The following is a 26672-nucleotide window of genomic DNA, read 5'->3' as shown; positions in this document are numbered from 1 at the left end:
AATATTACAGTATTTCAAAATTTGTGGGTATAGATTAAGCAGTGCTTATGGGGAAATTTATAGCTTTAAATACTTACGTGAAAAAAGAGAAATTTAGAGTCAAGGATCCATTTCCACTTTAACAAACAGGAAAAAGAAAATTAAGCCCAAAGTAAGTAGAAGGGAGGAACGGTAGAGTGGAAATCAATGAAATGTAAGAGTAGATTAAACAGTAGAGAAAATTAATCAAGGCAAAAGTTATTTCTTTAAAATAATAAAATTGACAAGCTCCTGCAGAACAAGAAAAAGGGAACACAGTATTTACCAATATAGGATAACAAAGAGGATATCATCTTGATGTTACAGCCATTAAAAGAATAAAAGGAGAATATTAGGCCAGTAAATTTGACAGTCAATTTAGATGAAATGGACAAACTCCTTGAAAAACACCACTTACCAAAATTGACAGAAAAAAACAGAAAATCTCGATAGCTCTATATTAAAGAAATTGAATTCATTATCAAACACTTCCTATAAAAATAACTTCCTACCAAGTTGGCTGCACTTTTGAATTCTATCAAACTTTTAAGATCCTATATAAACTTTTTCAGAAAATAGAGGAGCCATGGGACTTCCTAGATTATTTAATAAGGTCAGCATAATCCTGATATCAAAACCTGAGAAAGACATTATAAGAAAATTCAGATCAGTATCCCTCATGAATTAGACATAAAAATTTTAAACAAAAAATTAGCAAATCATATCCAGCAATATACAAAAACAGATAATACGTCATGACCAAGTGGGTTTATCTCAGGAATTCAAGATTGATTTAACATTTGAAAATCAATTAGTGTGATTCACGTATTAACAGAGTAAAGTGGGAAATCAAATGGTACAGATGAACCAGTTTGCAAGGCAGAAATAGAGACACAGATGTAGAGAACAAACTTATGGACACCAAGGGGGGAAAGTGGGGGTGGGATGAATTGGGATATTGGGATTGACATATATACACTAATATGTATAAAATAGATAACTAATGAGAACCTGCTCTATAGCACAGGAAACTCCACTTCACTGTACAGTAGAAACTAACACAACATTGTAAAACAACTATACCCCAATTAAGAAAAAAGGCGGTGGGTGGGGGGACCAACACATTCATCTCAATAGATATTAAAAAAGCATTTGACAAAATTCAACAACTAGTTATGGTAAAACCTTTAGCAAACTTGGAATAGAAAGGAAATTCCTCAGTCTGATAAAGACCACCTGTGAAAAACCTATAGCTAACATAAAATTTGTGCTTTTCTCCAAAGATTGGTAACAAGGTAAGGACATCCACTTTCACCCTTCTCTGTGTACTGCATGTAACAGCCAGTGCAATGAAACGAGATATAAATAAAGGCACAAGATTGTCTTTATTTACAGATGACATCATAGCTTTTGTAGGAAAATCCAAAGGAATCTATAAAATGACTACTAAGGCATCAGTATGATGTATGTAAAGAATCCTTCATGATCTGAGAAAATATAGTGTTAAATGGATTAACTAGATTACAGAATTGTACTATGATGTGTTCTCAACCATGTTGAAATACTATGCATAAAATGGCTAGAAAGAAATCAAAATGGTAATACTGATATTGCCGAGTGGTAGGTTTATGCATGATAATTTTCTGTGTTTTCCAATTTTTAAACAATAAATGTATATTTAGAAAAAAAAAGTCGGATCTTTTAAAATCTAGTCATAACAGGCAGGAAACTTTAAGGCATTGAGAATTGCTGTTGTTACTGAAGCATGAAACAGACCTGAAACTGCATTTCACAGCCAATTTAAAAACCTACATTTTCACCCCAGTCAGAATTATGCTGCATTAATGGTAACATACAAAGAGAATTCAGGAGATAATTTCCATCATTCAGAAATTTATATTATAGTGACATGTCAGGTATCCTGGTTCCATACTACTTTTTTTAATGAGCTCTGCTTTTATAAGTAATTTTTTTCTATTAAGTAGCATATTTCTTTTTAAAAATTTATATATATTTTAAAAAAGAAAGAAATAGTTGTGACCACTGTAAAATTTACTCTCTCTTTTCCTGATAAAAACATTCTCCCTCCAATATTTCTCCCTCCAGGTGCTCACTGAAGGGGGCACAAGTGAGACCTCCCAGGTGCGGGATATGTTGATCTGGGTGGTGGCTAGAGGGGTGTTTGTGTAGAAAAATTAATTAAGTGATCTGTATATTTATGGTCTGTGCTTTTATTTTTGTGTGTAAGTTACACTTCAGTTCATTTATTTTAACAAGGAAATTTTGTGAAATATTTCTCCCTTCAGGGTTAATGTTGATGTTTTTATAGCCCTATACTTAAGAACATGCTCTCACATTGTTATTTCTCTCCTGCTTTAGAAACACATATCGCATGATTGAACAAGATGACTTTGACATTAACACCAGACTACACACAATTGTCAGAGGGGAAGATGAGGCAGCCATGGTGGAGTCAGTGGGCCTGGCCCTTGTGAAGCTACCAGATGTTCTTAACCGCCTGAAGCCTGATATCATGATTGTTCATGGAGACAGGTTTGATGCCCTGGCTCTGGCTACGTCTGCTGCCTTGATGAACATCCGAATCCTTCACATTGAAGGGGGGGAAGTCAGTGGGACCATTGACGACTCTATCAGACACGCTATAACGAAACTGGCTCATTATCATGTGTGCTGCACCCGAAGTGCAGAGCAACACCTGATATCCATGTGTGAGGACCATGATCGCATCTTGTTGGCAGGCTGCCCTTCCTATGACAAACTTCTCTCCGCCAAGAACAAAGACTACATGAGCATCATTCGGATGTGGTTAGGTATGTATCAGACTTCATTCAGTCTAATGGTTGCTTTTGTCCGAAAGTTCGGGTATGCTTCTGTCCTTTGGAAACTACTGTGGGTAGAATGTTCCATTAGCAATCAGAAGGCCAAGGTTTTTAGTTCATAGATCTCGCCCAATGGTATGACTTCACCTCTCTGAGACTCACCTTTTCTATAAAATAGACTTAATGGATTGAATTTTTTAAATGGAATGCTTTTAATCCATTAAATATAATGTTATAGGTGAATATTAGTTACAGGGACCGATCCTGATATATCAAAAAGGAAAAAAAAGGAAGCTATAAAATTATACGTATAATGATACATTTTTATAAAAACAGTAACGTAGAAAGGTCGGTAAGTATGTGCACCAAGTCATTTATAATATTCACTTCTGGTTAGTAGAATTAAGGTTTTTTTTTCCTTTATTTTGCTTTTTAGCTCAATGAAACAAATTGTTATTTTTAATTTTAATGCCTTTCTTATGGGCTTGTTGGAATACTCAGATGAGATAATGGATGTTGAAAGCAGTTATAAGGGATTATGATTATTATTAAAAAGCAGAAGTCATAGTTGTACCATTAGAGATTGTTACCTCTGTAAGTAAGCCTTAAGGTCTGAAATCTTCAATGATCAATGATCTAGATTCCTGGAAATTATTTTTGCTACTCAGAGGCAAAGAAAATAGGTTTACACACAATGTCTATTAGTTAATTTATAGTGAGAGTACTATTTAGAAGGCCAATCAGGACTAATCGTCTATTTAGGTATTTAGGACTTTCCTCTGTGAAGAGGTAGATCTGTTGAATAATGAAGTTAATAGTAAATTAATTTGGTGATTGTGTAATCAAAGTGATTGTGTATATTTTAAATCCAGATCACATTAGAACAGGAAATAAATTGGGTTTTTCTACTATATAAGTTAATCCATTCTATATATTTCTTATCCTTGGACAGATTCATAGCTATCAGGGAACCTGTCAAGATAATGCTGATGGAACAGGCTTCTGTCTCTTCAGTCTCCCCTTTCTGCATGCTTCTAAGTAAACATTCTTGCATTCTGTTCTGATTATAGTGTTAGCTCACTATGTCTTCTGAAAAACTTTGTATTTCTGAAAAACTTGTAATGAATAGAAAATAACCCTTATAAAGCAGAATACAGCAAAATTGTACTTGCAGGGCTTAAGGTTCTCCTTGGAACCTTTTAAGCAGTTTGTGAAAAGAAGAATGACGAAATAGCAAAAACTAGATTTTTTTTTAAACCAGTGGGGGGGAAAAAGACATTGAGCCAAAGCCACCTGTCCCTGGCAATAATACCTTTTGTGCAAAGCCTGTACCTGCTTCTCAACCTGCAATTTCTGACGTTATCCTTCTGCTTATAAGAAAAATAGTATTGAGTAAGCCACTCAGAACATGCAGCTTTGTAACCAGAACATTAATAAATAACAGTCCTAATAAAAATATTAGCAAAGTTAAAAAGACATGTTACATTCCTAATATTGAAAGAAATACCACAGTAAATATAGAACTTTTTGACCCAAAACCAAGTAATGGTACCGTAATGGAAACGGTTGTGTGGAAGGGCTGAAGCTGCTGAGTTCTGGAGACAAAGGCAGATAAATGTCAGAAGTCATACATCGAGGACCAGGTGCAGGCTTTGCACAAAATGTATTATTGCCAGGGATGGGTAGCTCCAGCTCATCGCTCTGTGTTTTCTTTTTCACTGTTCTTTTTACTACTTTGAACAAAAATTTAGTAATTATATCCCCACCCCACCCCCAGTTTAGAACATGATATGGGACCAGTCATTTTTTAAAATAAAATTTTGGAGCCTGTAGTCTTTTAAATCAAATACTACTGAAGATTCTTAGTAAAAAATTTCTGTTACCATTAAATCATAAAAAGTAACTGCTGGGCTTCCCTGGTGGCACAGTGGTTGAGAGTCCGCCTGCCGATGCAGGGGACACGGGTTTGTGCCCCGGTCCGGGAAGATCCCACATGCCGCGGAGCAGCTGGGCCCGTGAGCCATGGCCGCTGAGCCTGCACGTCTGGAGCCTGTGCTCCGCAGCGAGAGAGGCCACAACAGTGAGAGGCCCATGTACCACACACAAAAAAAATTAATAAATTTAAAAAAGTAACTGCTACTGATTGAATTTGGATTAATGATAAACATAATTCATGATAAAGTTGATCATTAAAATTAATATCACAAATAAATATATTCTTTCATTAAAAATAAGTGAGTAGGGGGCTTCCCTGGTGGCGCAGTGGTTGAGAGTCCGCCTGCCGATGCAGGGGACACAGGTTCGTGCCCCGGTCCGGGAAGGTCCCACATGCCGCGGAGCGGCTGGGCCCGTGAGCCATGGCCGCTGAGCCTGTGCGTCCGGAGCCTGTGCTCCGCAACGGGAGAGGCCACAACAGTGAGAGGCCCATGTACCGCAACAAAAAAAAAAAAAAAAAAAAAGAGTAGAAGAAAACAACAAAACAAACAAACAAAATAAGTGAGTAGAGCTCATCTTCAGTTTTATAGGATAATATAGGCCCTGTTGCAGAATTCTTTGTGTTATTTGGCATGGCACTGTCCATCCAAATCTTTTACACTTTACATTTTTGCTGAGGAACTGTCCTTGGGATCCCAGCCTGGGGATGAGTGAAGCCTTTCTAGGCCTTTGAACAGAGTTAGAAACACTGGTGGTTTGTTGAATCTGGTGGGCGATAGTGGGGAAATGCCTATGCATTATACGAAATTTATTTCATGCTCAATCAATCTCTAAATGCCCTGATTTGCAACACATTATTACTCATTAATATTGCTGATAATTCATTAGAAACACTAGTTAGAAATTGGGAAGAGTCACATTTTTCTAACGCTTTGAAATATTGTGAACTTTAAGACAATGAAGTCTAGTGTCTACTATTTAAAATTATGTATTTTGTTTGTGGTAGCAAGCACCTTTGTAAAACGTTAAGTTCCCTGAAGAATCCTTGGACTTGTTGCTGTAAGTTCTTATCCTTTGATCCGAATTTGGATGCCCTGATTAGAATGTGACAAATTGTTTTTTCCTCAGAATTTTAAAACATAGACTTTGGGGTCTTGCTTTTTAGAATTTGCTTCTTCCTCCTTTAAGATTCTTAACTAATGAAGCAATGTGGTTTGATTTTTCTTTAAACAGGTGATGATGTAAAATCTAAAGATTACATTGTTGCACTACAGCACCCTGTGACCACGGACATTAAGCATTCCCTAAAAATGTTTGAACTAACATTGGATGCACTTATCTCATTTAACAAGCGGACCCTAGTTCTGTTTCCAAATATTGATGCAGGTAATTTAACTTGAAAATGAAAGTATGCCACCTACCTTTCCAGTTTTATGTTTCTATTATGTCTTCTTTTGACCGACCTTCCTATCTTGCTCATCTTATCATTGAAGGCCATTCTATTCTGAAATGCATTCTGATTTTCAAAGGATCACCGATTTTGCAGTAGATTGAGGAGTTTGTGATATTATTAAGTCTAGTAGAAACTTAATAGGAAAGAAATAAATACTTAAAAAAAAATCTCAAATCTCCATTCTAGTTTCATGTTTAGTCTCTTCCCTCCAGTTTCCATCAACGAGAAAATGCAATAGCCAAAACTATTTTTTTTTTTTTTAGATTCCATATATATGTGTTAGCATATGGTATTTGTTTTTCTCTTTCTGACTCATTTCACTCTGTATGACAGACTCTAGGGAGGGAGACACAAGAGGGAGGAGATAATGGGGATATATGTATATGTATAGCTGATTTGTTATAAAGCAGAAACTAACACACCATTGTAAAGCAATTATACTCCAATAAAGATGTTAAAAAAAATGCAATAGCCAAGAGATATAAACCTTAGAAGCTGAAAGAGTGTCTCTAGGAAAGTAATGATCCTACTGACTGCAGTAAAATAGCCATTATTTTTATTTCGTGTTCTCTTATTTATGTTAGCTATACCTTAATTTAATCTTGAGCTTAAGCAATTTCGATCTCTAGCTCCCAACCAGTTGATCCTTAAGCCTAACCTGATTGATCACCTACTGGTGGATGGAACCAGTGCTAGTAAGACCTTAGGTTAATGGTAGGGATATATAAATGGGGCCTGATACTGAGGGATTTTCAGATACTGGTTATTATTAGCTGATACCACTCATTGCTGAGCTCTTAGGCATTTTTTGGTAAAGGAGGCAGGATCCCTTCTCTGCAGTGCCAAGATGTCACCATCTTACACTGAAAGAATCCTTCCCTTAGTGTGTCTTGAATAATCTTTTCCGTTAGGGGGAACAAAGTAGGGTGTTAGTAGGAAAAAAACTTTAAGACCCCCAACCCAGATTTCATCCAGGTTATGTATCAATATTTCAAAAACCTTAATATTTATTCTTTTCTAATCCCTTAAATTTTTGCATAAATATTTATAATGTAATTATATCTCTTCTTCAGTATTGTCAGTGATATTGTTTGTAATATACCTTCCTTATTGTATATACTTTAGAATTTGAGATTTTTTACCCCTATGAAAGGAAAGGGTCCCAGGAATGCCTAAATCATGTCTGCCACTCGCCTCTCCTTTTCACAGGGTTTTTGATAAAATATACACAAGGAACAAGAGGGAAATAAGAATCAAGGCATCACTTTCTCATTATCTGACTTAGTGCCCCATTCCCTAATGTAGGCTTTTCTGGAAAACAGGTTTAGTGCCTGTCGTATAGGGCCAAAGAGAAGCCTTCAGTTGAACCCAAATCTGAACCTTGGAATAGTAGCAGCTTCTGGCGTGCCCTGCACTACACGAGTTCTAGGTAATGACTAGCATGTTCTGGCAGGAGAGAAGTGGCCGGGCCTGCTCTAAGGAGTTAGCCCCTGAGTCTGTTGCCTGCCTTGCCATGGAGAAAGTTAAAAGGAGAACACATGCATGCCCAGCTTCTGTTAAATTCGTGGCTCCTGCACACCAGTGGACACAGTGTGGTCGTCGTCCTGCCTTGTAACTGATCAGATTAGCCTCCTTGCCCACCTTGGTCACAGCCACTAGGAAAGGGTGAGTAGAGAGGCAAGCAGAGGGACACTGAATATCGTCTCCCCCTCATACATCTGTAACTTTTCAAAACAAAGTCATGCATGTAAAGTAAAATATCAGCCACAGTTTCAGAATCTGTATTTGCTTAGAGCTTGTTTAGTCCACGTAAGTGGGAGCGCTTGCTGTCCCATCGAGCTGTCGTTACTGTAGATGTGAGCATAGCTGAGGCAGAGGCCCTCTGGTCGGCTTGGTACGTGGAGCCCGAGACCTTTCCATTTAGGAACTCCTGGCTTAAGAGACAGAGACTGTTGACCTGTCTTGAGCCTCTTAATTGGTAAGGTAAGAGCTTTTACTGGGGTGTTAGTATTTGCTTTGTGGAGTGCTGTTTGAAGAGACCCACTGCTGCTGTTTAAAGTTTCTAGACGAGTTGAAACACAGGGCTGACCAGATGTTTTGGATGTTCATCATTCATGAAAAGATCAGTAATTAAAAGGACTGTTTCCCTAATAACTGTTATGAGTTTTTATGAGGGATATTTCTTTAAGTGGGGCTATACTTGCCGATGAAAATTGTTCCTTTATCTCGTAAACCATTTAACAGTTGGTTCTTTTCATTTTCACAGGGAGCAAAGAAATGGTTCGAGTGATGCGGAAGAAGGGCATTGAGCATCATCCCAATTTTCGTGCAGTTAAACATGTCCCATTTGACCAGTTTATACAGCTGGTTGCCCATGCTGGTTGTATGATTGGGAACAGCAGCTGTGGGGTACGAGAGGTTGGAGCTTTTGGAACACCTGTGATCAACCTAGGAACACGTCAGATTGGAAGAGAAACAGGTATTTACCTTTGCTTATATTTCAACTGACTAAGCTTAATACATTTGTATGAGTTATTATAAAGTATGCACGTATCAGTGCTGGCATGTGTGTTTATCAGTAAGTGAGTGAATGAGGTTAATGACCAATTGTAGCTGAAACCTATAGGTAGCACACATTGATTACCATATTTTTTATTGTCTTTGTAATATCAGAGCTAAGAGTTTCTTAGTTAATTATGGTCTTTGATGGCTGTGTTTAAGAGAGAATGTGGTTGAATGTGTTATATGAATGCCAGTCTTTCGTTTTCCTGTGCCCAGTAAAATGAAGAAGGGAATCAACAATAATTCTTACACTTTTGGTTTGAGTAGTGGGGGTGTTCTTTCCTGATACGGAGTACCCTGAGGACGGAATAATTTGGGAGTGCGTAGAATTAAGAGTTCTCTAATGGCCATGTTAAGTTTGAGATGCCTATTAGATATGAGTGGAGATGGCAGGTTGGCAGCTATGTTGTTCCAGGGAGAGTTGAAGTTGAAGATACAAATTTGAGAGTGATGGCGTATAGATGGTGTTTAGTTAGGATATCAGTTCAGCTGCTGTAACAGAGAGACCCAAAATAAGAGTGCCTCAAATAAGTTAGATTTTCTTTGTTTCTCACTGTAAGTCATCAGAGACTTAGCCTCCATCTATCTTCTTGATGGTTGCTCCATCTCTTGCTGTCAAGTGCACATTTTAGCCACTGGGAAAGGAGGAGAGGGGAAGATGTCCTTCCCTCTAAAAGCACAACTTGGAAGTTGCAAGTATTTCTTCATACATCCTATCAGAATGTCGTCACATGGCCACATCCAGCTGCAAGGGTAGCTGAAGAATACATATAGCCTTTAGCTGGGTGATTAGATGCCAAGCTAAAAATTCTGCCACTGTACAAAGGATATTGAGGATAATGACACACTGTGCCAGAAATGGTATTTAAAACCAAGGGATGAAATGAGATTACCCAGGGGGAACATGTAAATAGGGAAGAGAATGGAGCCTAGGACCAAACTCTGGAGCCCTTCTGATGAGGAGGGAAGGGCCAGGAGGGAAGACTGAAAAGGAACTGCCAGAAAACCGGGAGTGTGATATTATTAAAGCCCAGAAAAGAAAGGGTTTCAAGGAGATGGTGTTGAATGATGCTGAGAGTTCAAATAAGATGTGAACATTGGATTTGGTACCAGGGTCTTCTAGCAAAAGCAGTCTGTCCTGGGACTTCCCTGGTGGCGCAGTGGTTAAGAATCTACCTGCCAAGGCAGGGGACACGGGTTCGATCCCTGGTCCAGGAAGATCCCACATGCCGCAGAGCAACTAAGCCCGTGCACCACAACTACTGAGCCTGTGCTCTAGAGCCCGCGAGCCACAACTACTGAGCCTGCATGCAACAACTGCTGAAGTCTGCACGCCTAGAGCCTGTGCTCCACAACAAGAGAAGCCACCGCAATGAGAAGCCTGCGCACCGCAACGAAGAGCAGCCCCCGCTCACCTCAACTAGAGAAAGCCTGCCTGCAGCAACAAAGACCCAATGCAGCCAAAAATAAATAAATTTATTTAAAAAAAAGATTTCTCTTAAAAAAAAAAGGCAGTCCTTTCTGCCACCACACTTACACAAACACATGCCCCTCTATCCTTTCCTTCTTACCTTCTTTACATTGGAGGGTGTGGGGTCACCCCTGCCTGTCCACTGCTCTGCCTTCTACCTGTGTTCTAAATCCCCACCCCTCTTGGCTTCTCAAGGACGTTTCTCTTCCATGTATCTTTAGCCTCCTCGGCATTTAAACATGCCTAAGTCTCTGGTATCTTCAAAACAAAACAGTACAAAACAACCTCTCCCCAGCCACCACCCTTATTCTTTTCTCCTCTTCATAGCCAAGTCTATTGAAAAAACATGTCATTGTCACTGTATTTACTCCCTCAAATTGGTCAGAAAATGTATGGAAAGGAAGTGACTGCATCAACAGCTGACTGGCCAGTTGACTAACTGGCAACCTGGCCTGACCAGTTGATCCCACAACTGGCTGAGTAGATGGAAGGTAGGACAGATGGAAAGAGTGGACACGCTGGATGAACAGATGAGTGGCAAGTGGATACTGGATTAATTACCTTATTTATTCCAGTAAACAAACAGCTTGATTTATTCTCTTTGGGAATAAAGGAACCTACGGCCCCTTACTTATCTGATATATGGAGATCTTGCTGAGAGTGCTTTAAAAGGTATAAAGTAGAAAAGTTCGTCTCTCTAATAGAAGACTTGTTTGAAGCCTTCTGGGTTATAGGGCTACTTATGAGCACGACACACTGCTCATTTCTATATTCTTTGGTTTCTCCCACTTCCGAATCACTATACGGCACTGGATTTACCTAGGGGAGAATGTCCTTCATGTCCGGGATGCTGATACCCAAGACAAAATATTGCAAGCGCTGCACCTTCAGTTTGGTAAACAGTACCCTTGGTGAGTGTATACTTTTAAAGTGATTTAAAACAGGAGCTGTTTTGGGCACCATTTTCAAGCTGTGTAGTCGCCCTAATGGCGCTCTCATTCTGCACCCTTAGAGGTCCCTATCTGCTGGTGAGACAGGGCTTGCTAATCTACCCCCTGTTACTCTACCAAGGGTTCCAGTGGAGAATAATTTGTCTCAGTTAATACAGCACTTCTGCTAGGAACTACTGCTTTAGCCTATTTTGAATTTCTGTAAGTATTAGAAAGTAATGTAACGATTTTCTTTAAAAATAGTATAGTTCAGCATTTTAATTTAGACTATCCTTTCTGTTTCAAATTAATCAGATTTTCCTTTATTTGATTCTTTTTTTCTGAAAATAATTTTTTCCTTACAAAAGTAAAGATGAAAACCAAAAAAGCAAAAAAAATTTTTTTACTGTCCCAAACTATGATATATTCTGAAATTGGCTTAACAAAGATAATTTTTCTTTGATCTTACAGGCAATTTGTTAATGATATCTCAGGAGGAAATAGTTGTATTGCAATCAACAATGGTTTTAGATATTCTATTGATAATATGAAGGTATTTAGTTAGAGTGTGGCTGAAGAGATCCAGATGTTGTTATTTTAAAAGAAGAAGCCCAAACTATTTATTACCCGAAATTTCAGATTCCAATAATACTGTGTCCTCAATATAATTTAATATGTACAAGAGAAACAATTTAATTGACTTTTTGGACATTGCAGTTCAAAGATATATGGGGATGGAAATGCTGTTCCGAGGATTTTGAAGTTTCTCAAATCTATTGATCTTCAAGAGCCACTACAAAAGAAATTCTGTTTTCCTCCTGTGAAGGATAACATCTCCCAAGATATTGACCATATTCTTGAAACTCTAAGTGCCTTGGCTGTTGATCTTGGTGGGACGAACCTCCGAGTTGCAATAGTCAGCATGAAGGTAAAATAACTCCTAAGGTTTTAACTTTATATCCCATACGAGTAGTTGATTTTTAAAAAGTGTGGTTGGAAGGTAGGACTAGAAACATACACAAGAGCTTGTAATCATTTGCCCACAGTATTGACTTTTGGTTCCATTACAATGTGTGTCTCACTATTTTACTAATCACTAACATTTTTTTTTTTTTTTCCTGGTACGCGGGCCTCTCACTGTTGTGGCCTCTCCCGTTGCGGAGCACAGGCTCCGGACGCGCAGACTCAGCGGCCATGGCTCACGGGCCCAGCCGCTCTGCGGCATGTGGGATCTTCCTGGACTGGGGCACGAACCCATGTCCCCTGCATCGGCAGGCGGACTCTCAACCACTGCGCCACCAGGGAAGCCCTCACTAACATTTTAAAGAAGTAAAGTTCTCAGGGAATCCAAGTTAGTAGACTTGAGTTGACAATGGGAGACCCATTAGGCATCAGAGAGAGCATCTGCCACCCAGGAGACCTGATATTCTATACTTGGTAACAGCTTGGAGCATGGAGTATGTTGATTACTCTCACTACCCAGGGGAGGGCGTCTGCAAATGGTGAGGGGAATTGCTTCTCCTCTAGATCATGATTTCAGTTGCATACAGCATACCTTCAATCTCTTAACCAAACCATCACCACAGTGTTGACAGAACCTTTATAAAACACCAAACTGTCCATGTTAAAATGATCTCTGGGGCTTCCCTGGTGGCGCAGTGGTTGAGAGTCCGCCTGCCGATGCAGGGGACACAGGTTTGTGCCCCGGTCCGGGAAGATCCCACATGCCGCAGAGCAGCTGTGAGCCATGGCCGCTGAGCCTGCGCGTCCGGAGCCTGTGCTCCGCAACGGGAGAGGCCACAACAGTGAGAGGTCCGTGTACCGCAAAAAAAAAAAAAAAAAAAAAAGATCTCTGATGACTTAACAAGGAAGAATAAACCTAACAGAAAAATCTTTGTTTGAAGCATTGTAGATGTGTGAAGTTTCAGGAATCCATGAGAAATACAGAGGATTTTAAACACAAAGTTGTTTAGATCAAATAAAAGCAAAACAAAACATAATTTTAGTGAAGACAAAGACCTCCTTTATAAATACTCTTTAAAAAGTATTAATAGAAAAATATTTTCTTAACATAAAGATATATTCCATATCAATGGTGAACACCCTCTGTAGCGGCATTTCTAGAGGTATTCCTATTAAAATCAAGTGGAAAAGAAGGATGTTTTCTGCACCATTTAACATAATTCTCAAAGTTAGGAAGGGAATAAAGCAAGGAACGAATAGCAAAAATGGCGATTGTGGACAGGGTAAAACAAAAAATGTTATTTATAGACAATATGAATAAACCAACAAGCTTGTAGAATAACACAATTGAGTAAAATGGCTAGATATGATAAATATATAAATATCAATACCTTTTTACTTATATGAAATTGTAGGTAAAGATTTGAATTTTTCTGTAGGTGAGTATTTGTCAACCCTGATTGCACATTGGTGTTACCTGGAAGCTTTAGAAAATATATGGATGCCTGGCTCCCACCCCAGACTAGTTAGATGCCAGTCTCTGGGGGTAGGGACTAGGCATCAATATTTGTTCAAAGCTGCCCAGGTGATTCTGATGCACAGTGAAGGCGGAGAAGCACAACTAGGTTTATTTTTAATGACAGTCATTAGTGACAGCTTTAACCCTTGTAAATGGACAAAAATCCATTAATAACAGAAGAATGGAAAAAGTGATCCTATTTAGAACAACAGAACTTATAAAATAAAGTTTTCTGGTTTCCTAAACCAGAAAACTATATGATCTATAAAAAGAAAATCTAAAAACTTTAAAATATAAAGGCTTGAAAATTATCCTGGTTAGGAGTGCTGAGTATTTTTTAAATGTCAGCACTTTCCAAATTGAATTATGAGTTTAACATAATTCTAGTCAATTTCAGTGAGGCTTTTTAAAGTTTAACCACATTATTCTGAAATTTACTTAAAATAATACACAAGTGAGAAGAGCAAAGAAATTTAAAAACAAGAATAATTAGGAGGGACTGTCCCTGATTGGTATTAAAACATATCACTAAGCACAGTAATTTAAACATCATGGTTCCATACCATTATTGACTTCAGTTATGGCAGATGATTAAAGCTTAATGACTTAGGATATTTATTTAGTTGCTTCAGTATTTAAACAAGGAAATTTTGTCAACCTGAAAGAGTTAAAAATGACCTTCTAATGACGATTCAGATTAGCCAACATTCACCTTATGTTTAAGAGAGGGCCCATCTGGTTGGCTGTGGAGTTGTCATTGCTTCAACGGCCATATGCTAGGTTGTCTTCCCAGGAAACTACCTGAGTGTATCCCAGGGCTGGCCCAAGCCAGACAGTGGATCCCTTCCCCAGCAGTCATCTGACTCTGCAGTACTGTCCTAGAGTAATGTCTGATTTATTGTGAAAAAGGTCAAAGATTCAGTGTATGCTCCTTAGCTGAGACCCATGAGACAGATCTGTTTTTTCTCTTTCAGGGTGAAATAGTTAAGAAGTATACTCAGTTCAATCCTAAAACCTATGAAGAGAGGATTAATTTAATCCTACAGATGTGTGTAGAAGCTGCAGCAGAAGCTGTAAAACTGAACTGCAGAATTTTGGGAGTAGGTGAGATTGTAAATTACATACCTAAGCAATGTTCATTTTAATGTACAGTTTGCTGAGTTCTGATGCATGATGGAACATCAGGTCACTGTCTGCCCTGTGTGTAGATGGTTCCAGGTCCTGTCTGTGGGCCCCAAGCATGGGGCCTTCCTGGGACCCCAACAAACATTGTGAGAGAAGCATTGATGGAACTGTCAACCTATGGGGAGCCACAGATTTAGCTCAGAACTGCCTTACATTTCCTTGCAGTCCTTGGTAATGTTTGTTTTAGGAGATCTTGGGTGAATTAGTGTTCCAAGCCCAGAAAGTCAGCACACTTTTCTGAGATTGCTCATTAGAATCATTTTCCTTGTGTTTGTGGTGGAGCCCAGGCATTTCCACAGGTGGCCGTGTAAATCCTCGGGAAGGAATTGTGCTGCATTCAACCAAACTGATTCAAGAGTGGAACTCTGTGGATCTCAGGACCCCCCTGTCTGACACTTTGCATCTCCCCGTATGGGTAGACAATGATGGCAACTGTGCTGCCCTTGCAGAAAGGAAATTTGGCCAAGGAAAGGGCCTTGAAAACTTTGTGACACTTATCACAGGCACAGGTAAGAGGAGTAGAGACGGCTGCTTCAGGAGCTAGGGTGTGTGTTGGGGCACGTGCCTTTACCACTCAGCCAGGCAGTTTACAAGTCAGCTTTCACCTTCACTTCCTGCTTGAGTAGAGCCTGAAGGTGAGAGTGAGGGCCCGCCCAGGTCTTTTCTGAGCATGTGCCCCGCCCTGTGCATGCATTGGCCTTCTAACTTCCCAGGAATCGTCTGAGCTATTCAAAGCCCTTATTCCCCAAAGCTTCTCATTGCTCATTCTCCAGGATTTCCTCCTACTCTCTTTGGTTAGTATATTGTTTGTCACAACTGTTGTCCATTGCCCTAGGCAGTAGAGACTAATAACTATATTTTGCCTTTAAATGTTTTTGGTGAGTGCCCCCTGGATAGCCCCCTCAGCCCTGGGAAAGTTCTGGGGTAGGTGAGATAAAGGCAAGCCCTTTGAGCTGGTCCTCTGGGAGCCACCAAGCAGGTCAAAACAAACACCACAATTCTTTGAGAAGAAGGTTCATTCTGCTCTCTCCATATTGCCATCTGTACTGGCAATGTAGGCTATTATTCTAGGCCATCGCCAAGCTGGGGGGTGAGGGGTGGGTGTGATGGGACCAGAAAATGCCAGAAATCTCTTACTAAGATTCAGCCGGTTTTTTCTTGATTAATTGTTCCCCTGGTTGTTGTAAGGTTTTGGTTAGTTTCCAGAATTCCAAAAAACTCGATTCTGACAGTTTTTGCCAGTTTGTTCATTGCTTTAGTGAAGGGATGGGCTTTTGGAGTTCCCTACTCTGCCACTTTTGCTGATGTCTCAATTTGTTTTTTTTTGTTTTGTTTTGTTTTATTTTGTGGTACGCGGGCCTCTCACTGTTGTGGCCTCTCCCGTTGCGGAGCACAGGCTCTGGACGCGCAGGCTCAGCGGCCATGGCTCACGGGCCCAGCTGCTCCGCGGCATGTGGGATCTTCCCAGAACTGGGGCACGAACCCGTGTCCCCTGCATCGGCAGGCGGACTCTCAACCACTGCGCCACCAGGGAAGCCCCCAATTTTTTTTTTAAATGAGAAGACGGGCTCAGGTAGTCAGTGTTCGAGGCAGCACTTGGTCCCACATATGCCTAACTTCAAACCGTGCGTGCTCTTTTTTTTGTTTTTAATTAGGGTATAGCTGTTTTACAATGTTGTGTTAGTTTCTACTGTACAGTGGAGTTCCCTGCGCTATCCTAATATGTATAAAACCGTGTGTGCTCTTAAACTCCACGTTATACTACCTCCCTAATGCTGAGCTCATGCACTTCTCTTAGTCTCGGACACAGTTTTAGCAAGCTTGGATATCATTTCCTAGTTCAGAGCAGTAATAACCTGCAAATTAGAGGAGTGAGGGTTGATGAGTAGGTGCCACAAGAAGTAAGAGATGGCAGGACAACTCTAAAATGCAGACCCTATTAAAGCAAAACGCCCTTTACCCCTTACTAGCTCCTCAACTCCATAACAAAAAGTACTCGATATTCAAAATTATTGAATCATAGATTTTTAGACATGGTGGCATTATGAAGAGGCAAAACCATGTTTCATATTCTCTGTTTAAGAAAGCAGGTGGGGGCTTCCCTGGTGGCACAGTGGTTGAGAGTCTGCCTGCCGATGCAGGGGACGCGGGTTCGTGCCCCGGTCCGGGAAGATCCCACATGCCGTGGAGCGGCTGGGCCCATGAGCCATGGCCGCTGGGCCTGTGCGTCCGGAGCCTGTGCTCCGCAACGGGAGAGGCCACAACAGTGAGAGAGGCCCGCGTACTGCAAAAAAAAAAAAAAAAAAAAAAAAAGCAGGTAGTGTATGAAACCTTTCAGAAAGATTGTCTTATCTTGGGTTTCTCCCACAGCAGAGCCTGAGACAAGGAGTTCAGTGTGGGTATTTTATTTTGGAGGTGATTCTGAGAAGCAGGAGTGAGGGAGTGGGAAGAGTGGGACAGAGCAGGGGAGCCATTAGAGGATGTATTATCAAAGTTGCCTTGAGGACAGTGGGGGTTGAAATCTACCCAGAGTTGTCCACTTAATCTGCTGGCTCCTGTCTCTCCTTGGTTGACAGCTGCTTCTGGGCAACTGTGTGTGCATGGCTACTAGGCTCTTACTTGAGTGTTGGAGAAGGCCTTGGTGAGAACCAAGTTGAAATCATAGTGAGCCAAGCAAATGCAACACAGGGCATTGGAGGATCAGCTAAAAATATTTCCATACAAAATGATTCCAGGTAAAGCTTTGGTACTTAGTAAATTTCAGCTATCTAGGAAAGTAGGCACCATATAGAACCTCACATTCCAAAGCTTTGCTAAACAGAGGAGGCGTTGCCATAGCAGTTTTCTGTTTCAGGTGCAGAGCCACTTCAGTGATTGTCATCTCTCACTATAGGAATTGGCGGGGGGATCATCCATCAGCATGAACTGATCCATGGCAGCTCCTTCTGCGCTGCAGAGCTTGGCCACATTGTGGTGTCCCTGGATGGGCCTGACTGTTCCTGTGGAAGCCATGGGTGTATTGAAGCATATGCCTCTGGAATGGCCTTGCAGAGGGAAGCAAAAAAGCTACATGATGGTCGGTTTCTTTCACCTGAGGAATTAAATAGCCAAATGGTAGACAAGTACTTCAAAGTAGATATTCCAAAGAGAGCTGAACGCTGACACCAGAACTTTTAACCTTTTCACTCCCTAGAGGAAAATCAGGGCTCCACATACTGCAGCTCAAAGTCTTCTTGGTCCTGACCCGTATTAATACCTTTCCTCTCCAGCACTGGGAGGGCCGGGGTCTTGAGCTCCAGGATAGCAGGGGAGATGTCTTTCATTTTTGCCTTCTCAGCCCCTAGCACAGGTTGGGTACTTAATAGAGATTTTAATGGAGAATTAAATGGATGAACATATTAGTTTTTCAACTGAGAGGTTTATTTGAATTACACCTATTTCTGGACATGTTATTAATGTCAGGATGGTTTCTAGTCTAATTCAAGAGGGAGTCATTTAATATCATTACAACATGGTGTGTCAAGTGGAATGAGAACGATGGCCAAGGAACACAGATGCATATAGGAAGGACACCAGTGTTCCCTCCCCGCCCTCTCCATACAGGGAAGGGAGCGTTAGGGTGCTGTCCTGGGAGTTGAGAGTCAAGAGGGTAAACAGAATTATTGAGGCAAGTTTGGATGAGCCAGGGAGCATTTCCAAGCATAGGAAACAGTGGTGTTGGTGCATAAGGGCAAGGCAGGGTATAGTGTAGCAAGAGGTAAGCCAGGACCAGCAGCTAATGGAAAAACCACTGAAAAATTTTAGGGTAAAGACATAGATCCAAATTTTAGATTCTTCACCACACTTTTTTTTTCTAGCGGGAAAATGGTAGTTGAATGGAGGTTGGCTTTAAGGGGGACAGTTCTAGAGTGACTTCCAGTTTTCTGGGTGGACACCTTTGGGGGTGGGGACATGAGAGGAGGAACAGGGCTTGGCAGAAGCTGACGGTTGGGAACCAGTGGGACATGCAGGTGGGAGCGTGCAGGAGGCAGCTGGCTGCAGGGGTCTGATGCTCAGGAGAGGGGACAGGACTGAAGTCAGGATTTGGAATCATGGGCACTGAGGTGGCCATTAAACCTGTGAATGAGACTTGCAGTGAGATGAAAGTCCAGGGTGGAATCCTGTGAAATGTCAGCACTTGAGGGCAGGGAGGAAAACCAGGAAAGGGTAAAGTCACAGGAACCAAAAAGGGAGTGTTTCAGGGAGGGTAGTGGGTAGTGTCAAGTGCTGAGTAAGAGGAAACCAGAAAGTTAATTGGCTTTGACCCTGAGGAAGGACATCATTTGAAGCCCTGAAAACAGTGTTTATTTTTCAGTCTCATTTTTATCAACACCCCCCCCCACTAAGGAGCCTAAATGTTTAGACAATTTTTCCTAATCATTCAACCCCATGAAACTTTAATACCACAGATACATTGTTTATCTGTTGTTACTGTCTGTATAAAAAGAGTAAGAATTTTTTTGCCCACAAGAACCAGTTTTCGCCCCCATGGGGGTAAATGCATATCTTAAAGAAGTTCAGTCAAGTGGGAGCAGAAGCCTAACTACCCTGAGTAGGAGCAGAAGTGAGGGTTGAGAACGCAGGAGGGGAAGGGTGGAGGAGCCCTTACAAAAAGGCCCCTGGGGAGAGAGGGAGAGATGAGCTGTGAAGCCCTGGTGGAGGGGCTAGAGAGGGAGAGCAGCGGGATTTGCGAACACAGACCTGTTTATAAGCCGGGGCAGAGGAGTAAGGGAGTTCTACCTGGAGGCATCCTTTATCTGAGAGGTCAGAAATGGGGAAATCTCTTGGTAGCGGGAGCTGGGATGGACGGTCTGAGGAGATGAAGGCTGAGAAGGGCAATGAACGGGAATGGGAGAGAGTGGCCAGAGCAGCTGTGAGGGCCCCTGGAAGACAGGAGACCACCACTTGGTGTCTAGGTAACCGTCTGCTTGGTTGGGATTTTCTCCCATCAGAGCCCAAGTAGTAGCAGATGAGGAAGGAGTTTGAATCTGGGTTGGTGGCTGGCAGTGTGAGGGGCAGAAAGTCAAGGACTACAGGTAACTACAGAAATATCTACCATTCATTTAGCATTTACTCTGGCCAGCACTTAACTTGAGTACTTAAGTCCATTTTCTCATTTAATCCCTAAAGGGATCCTGCTAGGGTAGGTATCATTACCCCAGTCTTAGAAGAGAAACACGTGGAGGTGACATGGGCAGGGTAGTGCAGCCCGTGGTGGTAGAGCTGACAGCTGAACCCAGGTCTGTCCGTTTCTGAGGTGCTGTGCCTTCCTGCCACTGTGGGTCACTGGCAAATAATGCAGCCTTGCATCTGGCATAGATAAGGGAGGAGATGAATGCAGAGGAGTTCTGGTAATTTTGGGGGAAAAAAACACTTCAAGATTGTTTAATATGGAAGGGGGAAGTGAAGGAGGCTCTGGTCAGAGTTGAGGATTTCCAGTTAGAGAAGTTCTGGATGATGTATAAACAGGCAGCAAAGCCCTCTGGCAAATGTATATGGATATTTACGAATGATAAAAAGCTTTGCAAATGTGAAAAGAGATTATCATCCTCCCACTTGGAGGCTTGCCGCCCACAGGCATAATTATGAGCTTGGCCTTCCGAAGCTCATGAATGACTGCTTCTCCTTCTCACCTCTGCTCAAACAGAAGACCAGCTCTTGGTGGAAGGGATGTCAGTGCCAAAAGACGAAGCTGTGGGCGCACTCCATCTCATCCAAGCTGCGAAACTTGGCAATGCAAAGGCCCAGAGCATCTTGAGAACAGGTGAGCACGCGGGTCTGGGCAGCTCTGACAGCCCAGGGCTCCAACAAATGCCCAGCCCTCAGGACCAGTGCAGAGGTAATTTTCCTACTTACTGTTCAAGGTATTTGGCAGTGTTGCCTTTTTAAACAGGTTTTTGTTTTGTTTTACAACTATGAAAAAACTACTTGTTCATTTTCTGGAAATTTAGAGAAATACAGGAGAGTAAGAAAAAGTATCTTTTAGTTTTACTGTTCAGAGATATCAACTATTAACATTTCCTTCCAGTCTATTTTTTTTTTACATAGTTGAGATCATATAGTATAGTATATGTACAGTTTTATACCCAGCTCTTTTCATTTCAAAGTATCACATAATCATTTTTTCATATTAAGGATAAATCATATAAACAGCTTTAAAAGTACTGCTTCCATGAGGTAGTGTGAACGAACTATTCCTGGCTGGTGCTCTTTTCCACCTTCCTCTTTGACTTTGGATTTGGCTCTCTCCCCGAAAACTTGTTTTTAATTTTTGTTTTCCTGTAGCTGGAACAGCGTTGGGTCTTGCGGTTGTGAACATCCTCCACACTATGAATCCTTCCCTTGTGATCCTCTCTGGAGTCCTAGCCAGTCACTATATCCACACTGTCAAAGACGTCATCCGCCAGCAAGCCTTGTCCTCGGTTCAGGACGTGGACGTGGTGGTTTCGGATTTGGTGGAACCCGCCCTGCTCGGCGCGGCCAGCATGGTTCTGGACTACACAACTCGCAGGATCTACTAGTCCTCCGAAGAGTGGACGTGGACCGAGATTCAAGAGCTCCTTGGCAGAATCAGGTTGTCTTCTAGATGAGCATTTCTTAAAAGGCAAATTTGGTATTTCAATTTATTTGGCAGGCGACTTTGGCAGAGTTTTTGCTTTTAGTCTCTTCCAGAGTCACTTTTCCCAACCCGTTTTTGTAGATGCTGCTCCTTGTGCGGTCATTTCAGCTCAAACCTTGTCACAATCTTCTGTGCCAAAAGGAGCTACAGTAGTAGCCGAGGAAGCCTTAGGACTCTGCTTACTAGATGTACCACTTAGACCTGCAGGCCTTGCTTGGGGTGTGACCTTGATACTGGAGTTTGGATTATTAATCCTTCCTCCTCTGACCCTAAGTTCAGAACACAGAAAGGGATCCAGTCAGGGAACAGAAGGAAATCTCACCATGAAGGGCTTAAGTAAAACCTTTTTAAAGCAGTTTTATTGAGGTATTTTTTAAAGTGCACAACTTGGTTGAGTTTTGACATATATATACCTATGAAACCATGGCCACGATCAGGACATCAGGTGTATGTATCTCTCACCCCCAAACATTACTTGTTGAAAGATGTTATTTGCTATTACTCTCTCAGAATCTTGAGCAACTTTAGATCAGGGATCTGAATTACAGTGGCCTTAGTGACCTTGTCCTTATCTTCTTAAGGCCAGCTGAGAAGCCACTAGGACTTACAGCCTCTGAAAGATTAACCATCCCAGAAGGATCCTTGCTACTGACAAGCAGACACCTCTCCCTTCAATAGCTTTTCATACTATGTTGAATATGACGCTGGAGTGTTGATTAAGGCAGTGTTTGTTGTGTGTCATACCTAGAGCCCACATCTGTGAAATCTGGATTCTGGCTAAATAAGATTCCACGCTCGAATTGGTGTCAAGATAACAAAGGCCAAGTTTCTTGCTATTAATTTCAACCTGGAAGAAATACTGATAGCCACCATTTATTAAGTGCCTACTGTGTGCCAGGCTCTGAACTTGGTGCTTCATATGCATTATTCTAAATTCTCACAACCAGTAAGGTAGGTGTTTTAATTCCCATTTTATAGAACCCCAAACTAAGTCAAGTGGTGTGCCTAAAGCCGCGTGGCTAATGAGTCTTAAAGACAGGGTTTGACCCGGGTCCCTCTGTGTTTTTTCTGCTAAGCCACACAAACCTCTCTTCATATCAAAAACTTCCAAAGTGCAAATATATTCTAATTTATTCCAGGCTACCAAGAGCTTTCACAAGAATATCTTATTAGCAAATGAATCGATTCATCCTTGACACTATCTCTCAGTGGTGAATTTAATAAAATATTCCTGTATGCTGTGGTAATTTTGCCAGTACAGTATTTGGTCTAGTGACAGGTTTTTATGGGTACTTTTAGATGACCTTAAAAAGGACATGCATATGTTTTTCAGATTGTTTATTATTTTAGGAAAACCTGAAGGTTTCTACAGCATTATTTCTGTGTTCACATATAAAATGAAGGAATCAAGTTTGCATTTGAATTACTTCCTTCCTGGTGGGTTAATGTGAAAAGCTAGGTTGGCTGATTCTTAGAACTCTGTCAGCTCTGAAATAATCTCCAGGTCCTGGTTGATTCCTGGGAAGGAAGCTAGTTGGCTTGGCCATCAGTGTCTGGGGCGGGTCGGTATACCGTGAAGGGGCATCAGCTGTTCTTTGATAAAACCTACAACCACTGCATACACCAGACAGTTGCACTGCTACCAAGTTTCATACCAAATATTTGGAAGGATGGTATTGAATCTAAAACCAAATCTTAGTTTTTATTAAATTCATGGAAAGGCTAATATATTCCAACATAATTATTACATATAGTTAAATGATCACATCTTAATTTATTTTAATGTAAATATTTTTATTTTACTGTTCTGAGCCAAATTCTAAAAAAATAAATGTATTTCCTTGTGGAAATCCTGCCATTTCTGTATTTTGTTTTGTTCTTAATTAGCTCATTAGCTAAAAGCATTCCCCTTCCCAAAAGAGATTTGTTGTGCTCCTTACTTTCTGAAGGTCATATAACTTCTTTAAGGCATTTAATATTGATTTAACAACCACCCCACCAAAAAACTTTGTTAATAGAAAGCATTGTTATATAACTTTAAAATATATATTGCAAAATGATCACCACACTGTCTAGCTAATATCGTCACAATACATAGTTAAGAGTTTTTTTCCCTTGTTAAGATCTACTTTCATAGCAACTTTCAAATATGCCATATAGTATTATCAACTATAGTCGCCATGCTGTACATTACATCCCCATGACTTATAACTGGAAGTTTGTACCTTTTGACCCTCTTCACCCACTCCCCACCTCCCAACCCCCCACCTGCGGCAACCACCAATCTGTTCTCTCTGAGCTTGGTTTTGTTTTTTTAACATTCTACATATAAGTGAGATCATACGGTATTTGTCTTTCTCAGTCTGATTTATTTCACTTAGCATAATGCCCTCAAGGTCTAGCCATGTTTCACAAATGGCAAGATTTCATTTTTTTTCTAATGGCTGAATACTATTCTGTCATATATATTTACACATTTTATTTATCCATTCATCCACTGATGGACACTTAGGTTGTTTCCATTACCTTGGCTATGTAAATAATGCTGCATGTAAGAGTGCATACATCTTTTTGAGTTAATGTTTGTGTTTTCTTCAGATAAATACCCAGAACTGGAATTGCTGGATCATATGGGAATTTCATTATAATTTTTTGAGGAACCTCCATTCTGTTTTCCATAGTGGCTGCACCAGTTTACATTCCCACCAGCAGTGCACAAGGGTTCCCTTTCTCCACCTCCTCTCCAACACTTATTTGTCTTTTTGATAACAGCTATTCTAAGAAATGTGAGGTGGTATCTCATTGTGGTTTTGATTTTCATTTTCCCTGGTGATTAGTGATGTTGAGCACCTTTTCATTTACCCATTGGCCAGCTGTTTGGCTTCTTTGGATAAATGTCTATTCAAATCCTCTTATTTTTAAATTGGATTGTTTTTATGCTATTGAGTTGTATGAATTCTTCACATATTTTGGATATGAACCCTTCACTGTATGTATGATTTGCAAATATTTTCTCCCTTTTAGTAGGCTGTCTTTTCGTTTTGTCGATGGTTTCTTTTGCTGTGCAGAAGCTTTTTAGTTTGATGTAGTCCCAGTTATTTTTGCTCTTGTTGCCTTTGCTTTTGGCATCAAATCCAAAAAAATCATCACAAGACTGATGTCAGGGAGCTTATACTGCCTGTGTCTTCTAGGATTTTTATGGTTTCAGGCCTTATAGTCAAGTCTTTAATCCATTTTGAGTTTATTAATTTTTCCAACCCATGAGCTTGGGGTCTGTCTTTAGTTTCTTTCATCGGTGTCTGATACTTTTCAGTGTACAGTTTTTTCACCTCCTTGGTTATACTTATTCCTAGGTGTTCTATTCTTTTTGATGTAATTGTAAACGGGACTGTTTTCTTCTCTTTCTGATAGTTCGTTATTAGTGTACAGAAATGCAACAAATTTCTGTATACTAATTTTGTATCTTACAACGTAATTCATTTATTAGTAGTTATTAGTAACAGGTTTTTGGTGGAGTCTTTAGGGTTTTTTATATATAAAATCATGTAATCTGCAAATAGTGACAGTTTTATTTCTTCCTTTCCAACGTGGATGCCTTTTATTTTCTTGCCTAAGCGCTCTGGCTAGTACTTCCAATAATACTATGTTGAATCCATTTAAAATTTGACATAAAAATCAAAGTGGTCCCAAGAAAGAGGTTTGAAACTAAATACTGAGCACTCACTGAGTTTCTGAACCAACTCCTTCCTTTTTATGAAGCCCCATGTGAGTAATGTAGGCATTAGAAACAATCCAAAGCTACTACTGCCACCTCAAAACTTAAGAGGCTTACACGGTAATCATTTTCTCTCATGGTTTCTGTGGGTCAGGAATTTTGGAAAGGCTTTACCTGGCAATTCCGACTCAGGGCATCAGATGCACGTGCAGTTAGACAGTGGCTGGAGCTGGAATAGGAGGTTGGAATAGGGCTGGCCATGCATCTCTCTTTGCTTGTAGTTTCCAGGTCTCTCCACGTTGGTTGATTTGGGCTTCCTCATAGCATGGTGGCTTCAGGATTGTAGAACTTTTTACATGGTGGCTCAAGGACTACCAGCTTGTGTGTTCCAACAAACCAGCCGTAAGCTGTGTTGCCTTTTACAACCTAGCCTTGGATGCATATAGCATTACTTTTGTCATATTATCCAGTCACCTCTTGATTTCGAGAAAGTCAGACTTTACTGACATCTGATTAACGGCCACATCCACCCTCAAGAAGCCCATCCTGTGTGGGAGGCAAGACAAGTCCAAATGACACCAAGACAATATCAAAAGGTAAGCTGTTGCACGTAGAGGGCCATGGGAGCTCAGGGGAAAGGAAAGGCATTACGGAGGTGGCCTTTCAGCTAGTTCTTAAACCAGATTTCAACATTTTCAAGGGCATTAAGCAAGGCCCAGGAGCAACTAATGGTTGGTGAACAACAGCAAGTGATTGCTTGATTGCAAGCAGAGGTGGCTGAAGGGGAGGAATAGCAAAGAGGCCAGAAATGCGGGCCAGATCAAGGAATGCCCGACTAAGACGCTTGGAGAGGGGAAGGTAGGCAGAAAAGTAAATGTTCCTCTCCCTTCCAGACATAATTACCATAGGAGAGATGGTGGACTTTCCTTCTCGGCAATGGCAAGACCTACCCCTGCTCCACCTCCTGAATGTGGCATTACATCAATCTCCAACTTGGACTAGTATCAGGTAACCATTAGTAGCAGATTTCTGAAATACAGCTTTATCAGTCACTCGAACCATCACCTAAAATGTGACAGGTTCTGAGAGCAAATAATGAATGTGTTGATGCCTGAATGGAACACAGTCTCCTACAGGCACCTATTGTGTGGATCAGTGTGGTCCAGAACATTCTATGATGATGTAAATGTTCTATAATCTGCCCTGTGCAGTCCGAATGCTACCTAACTACATGTGGCCACAGAGCATATGAAATGGAGCTAGGGGCTAGAATTGTATTTTTAATTCTGATTGACTTAAATAGCCACCTGTGGCTACTGTACTGGCCAGCAGTGTGTGCTACAGGGATTCCGAGTTAATGGGGCCAGCCACATTCATGCCATCCTGACTCAGGTTTACTGGCTGAATCCAGAGGAGTAAGGGTC

The 26672-nt window shown here is 40.9% G+C and overlaps 1 protein-coding gene across 4 annotated transcripts in view; it reads left to right on the top strand.

Annotated features, from left to right (window-relative positions):
* The window catches only part of GNE (glucosamine (UDP-N-acetyl)-2-epimerase/N-acetylmannosamine kinase), a 38807-nt gene extending 17370 nt beyond the window's left edge, over nt 1–21437 (top strand). For 3 of the 4 annotated variants that reach the window (XM_079926394.1, XM_079926397.1, XM_079926395.1), the window contains 10 exons: nt 2398–2849; nt 6027–6179; nt 8513–8725; nt 11103–11190; nt 11926–12136; nt 14665–14794; nt 15163–15384; nt 17769–17951; nt 20562–20678; nt 21200–21437. In XM_079926394.1, coding sequence (XP_079782520.1) covers nt 2398–2849; nt 6027–6179; nt 8513–8725; nt 11103–11190; nt 11926–12136; nt 14665–14794; nt 15163–15384; nt 17769–17951; nt 20562–20678; nt 21200–21435 — 2005 coding nt within the window. In that variant the 3' untranslated portion in view covers nt 21436–21437. The remainder of the gene's footprint in view (nt 1–2397; nt 2850–6026; nt 6180–8512; nt 8726–11102; nt 11191–11925; nt 12137–14664; nt 14795–15162; nt 15385–17768; nt 17952–20561; nt 20679–21199) is intronic. The other variant, XM_079926396.1, reaches the window with a different exon arrangement.
* The last annotated feature ends 5235 nt before the right edge of the window (nt 21438–26672 follow it).

Source organism: Stenella coeruleoalba (genome assembly GCF_951394435.1).
Source record: "Stenella coeruleoalba genome assembly, chromosome: 7".
NCBI classification, from domain to species: Eukaryota; Metazoa; Chordata; class Mammalia; order Artiodactyla; family Delphinidae; genus Stenella; species Stenella coeruleoalba.
Note: the sequence above shows the minus strand (reverse complement) of the source record. Positions and strands in the feature narration are given on the sequence as shown.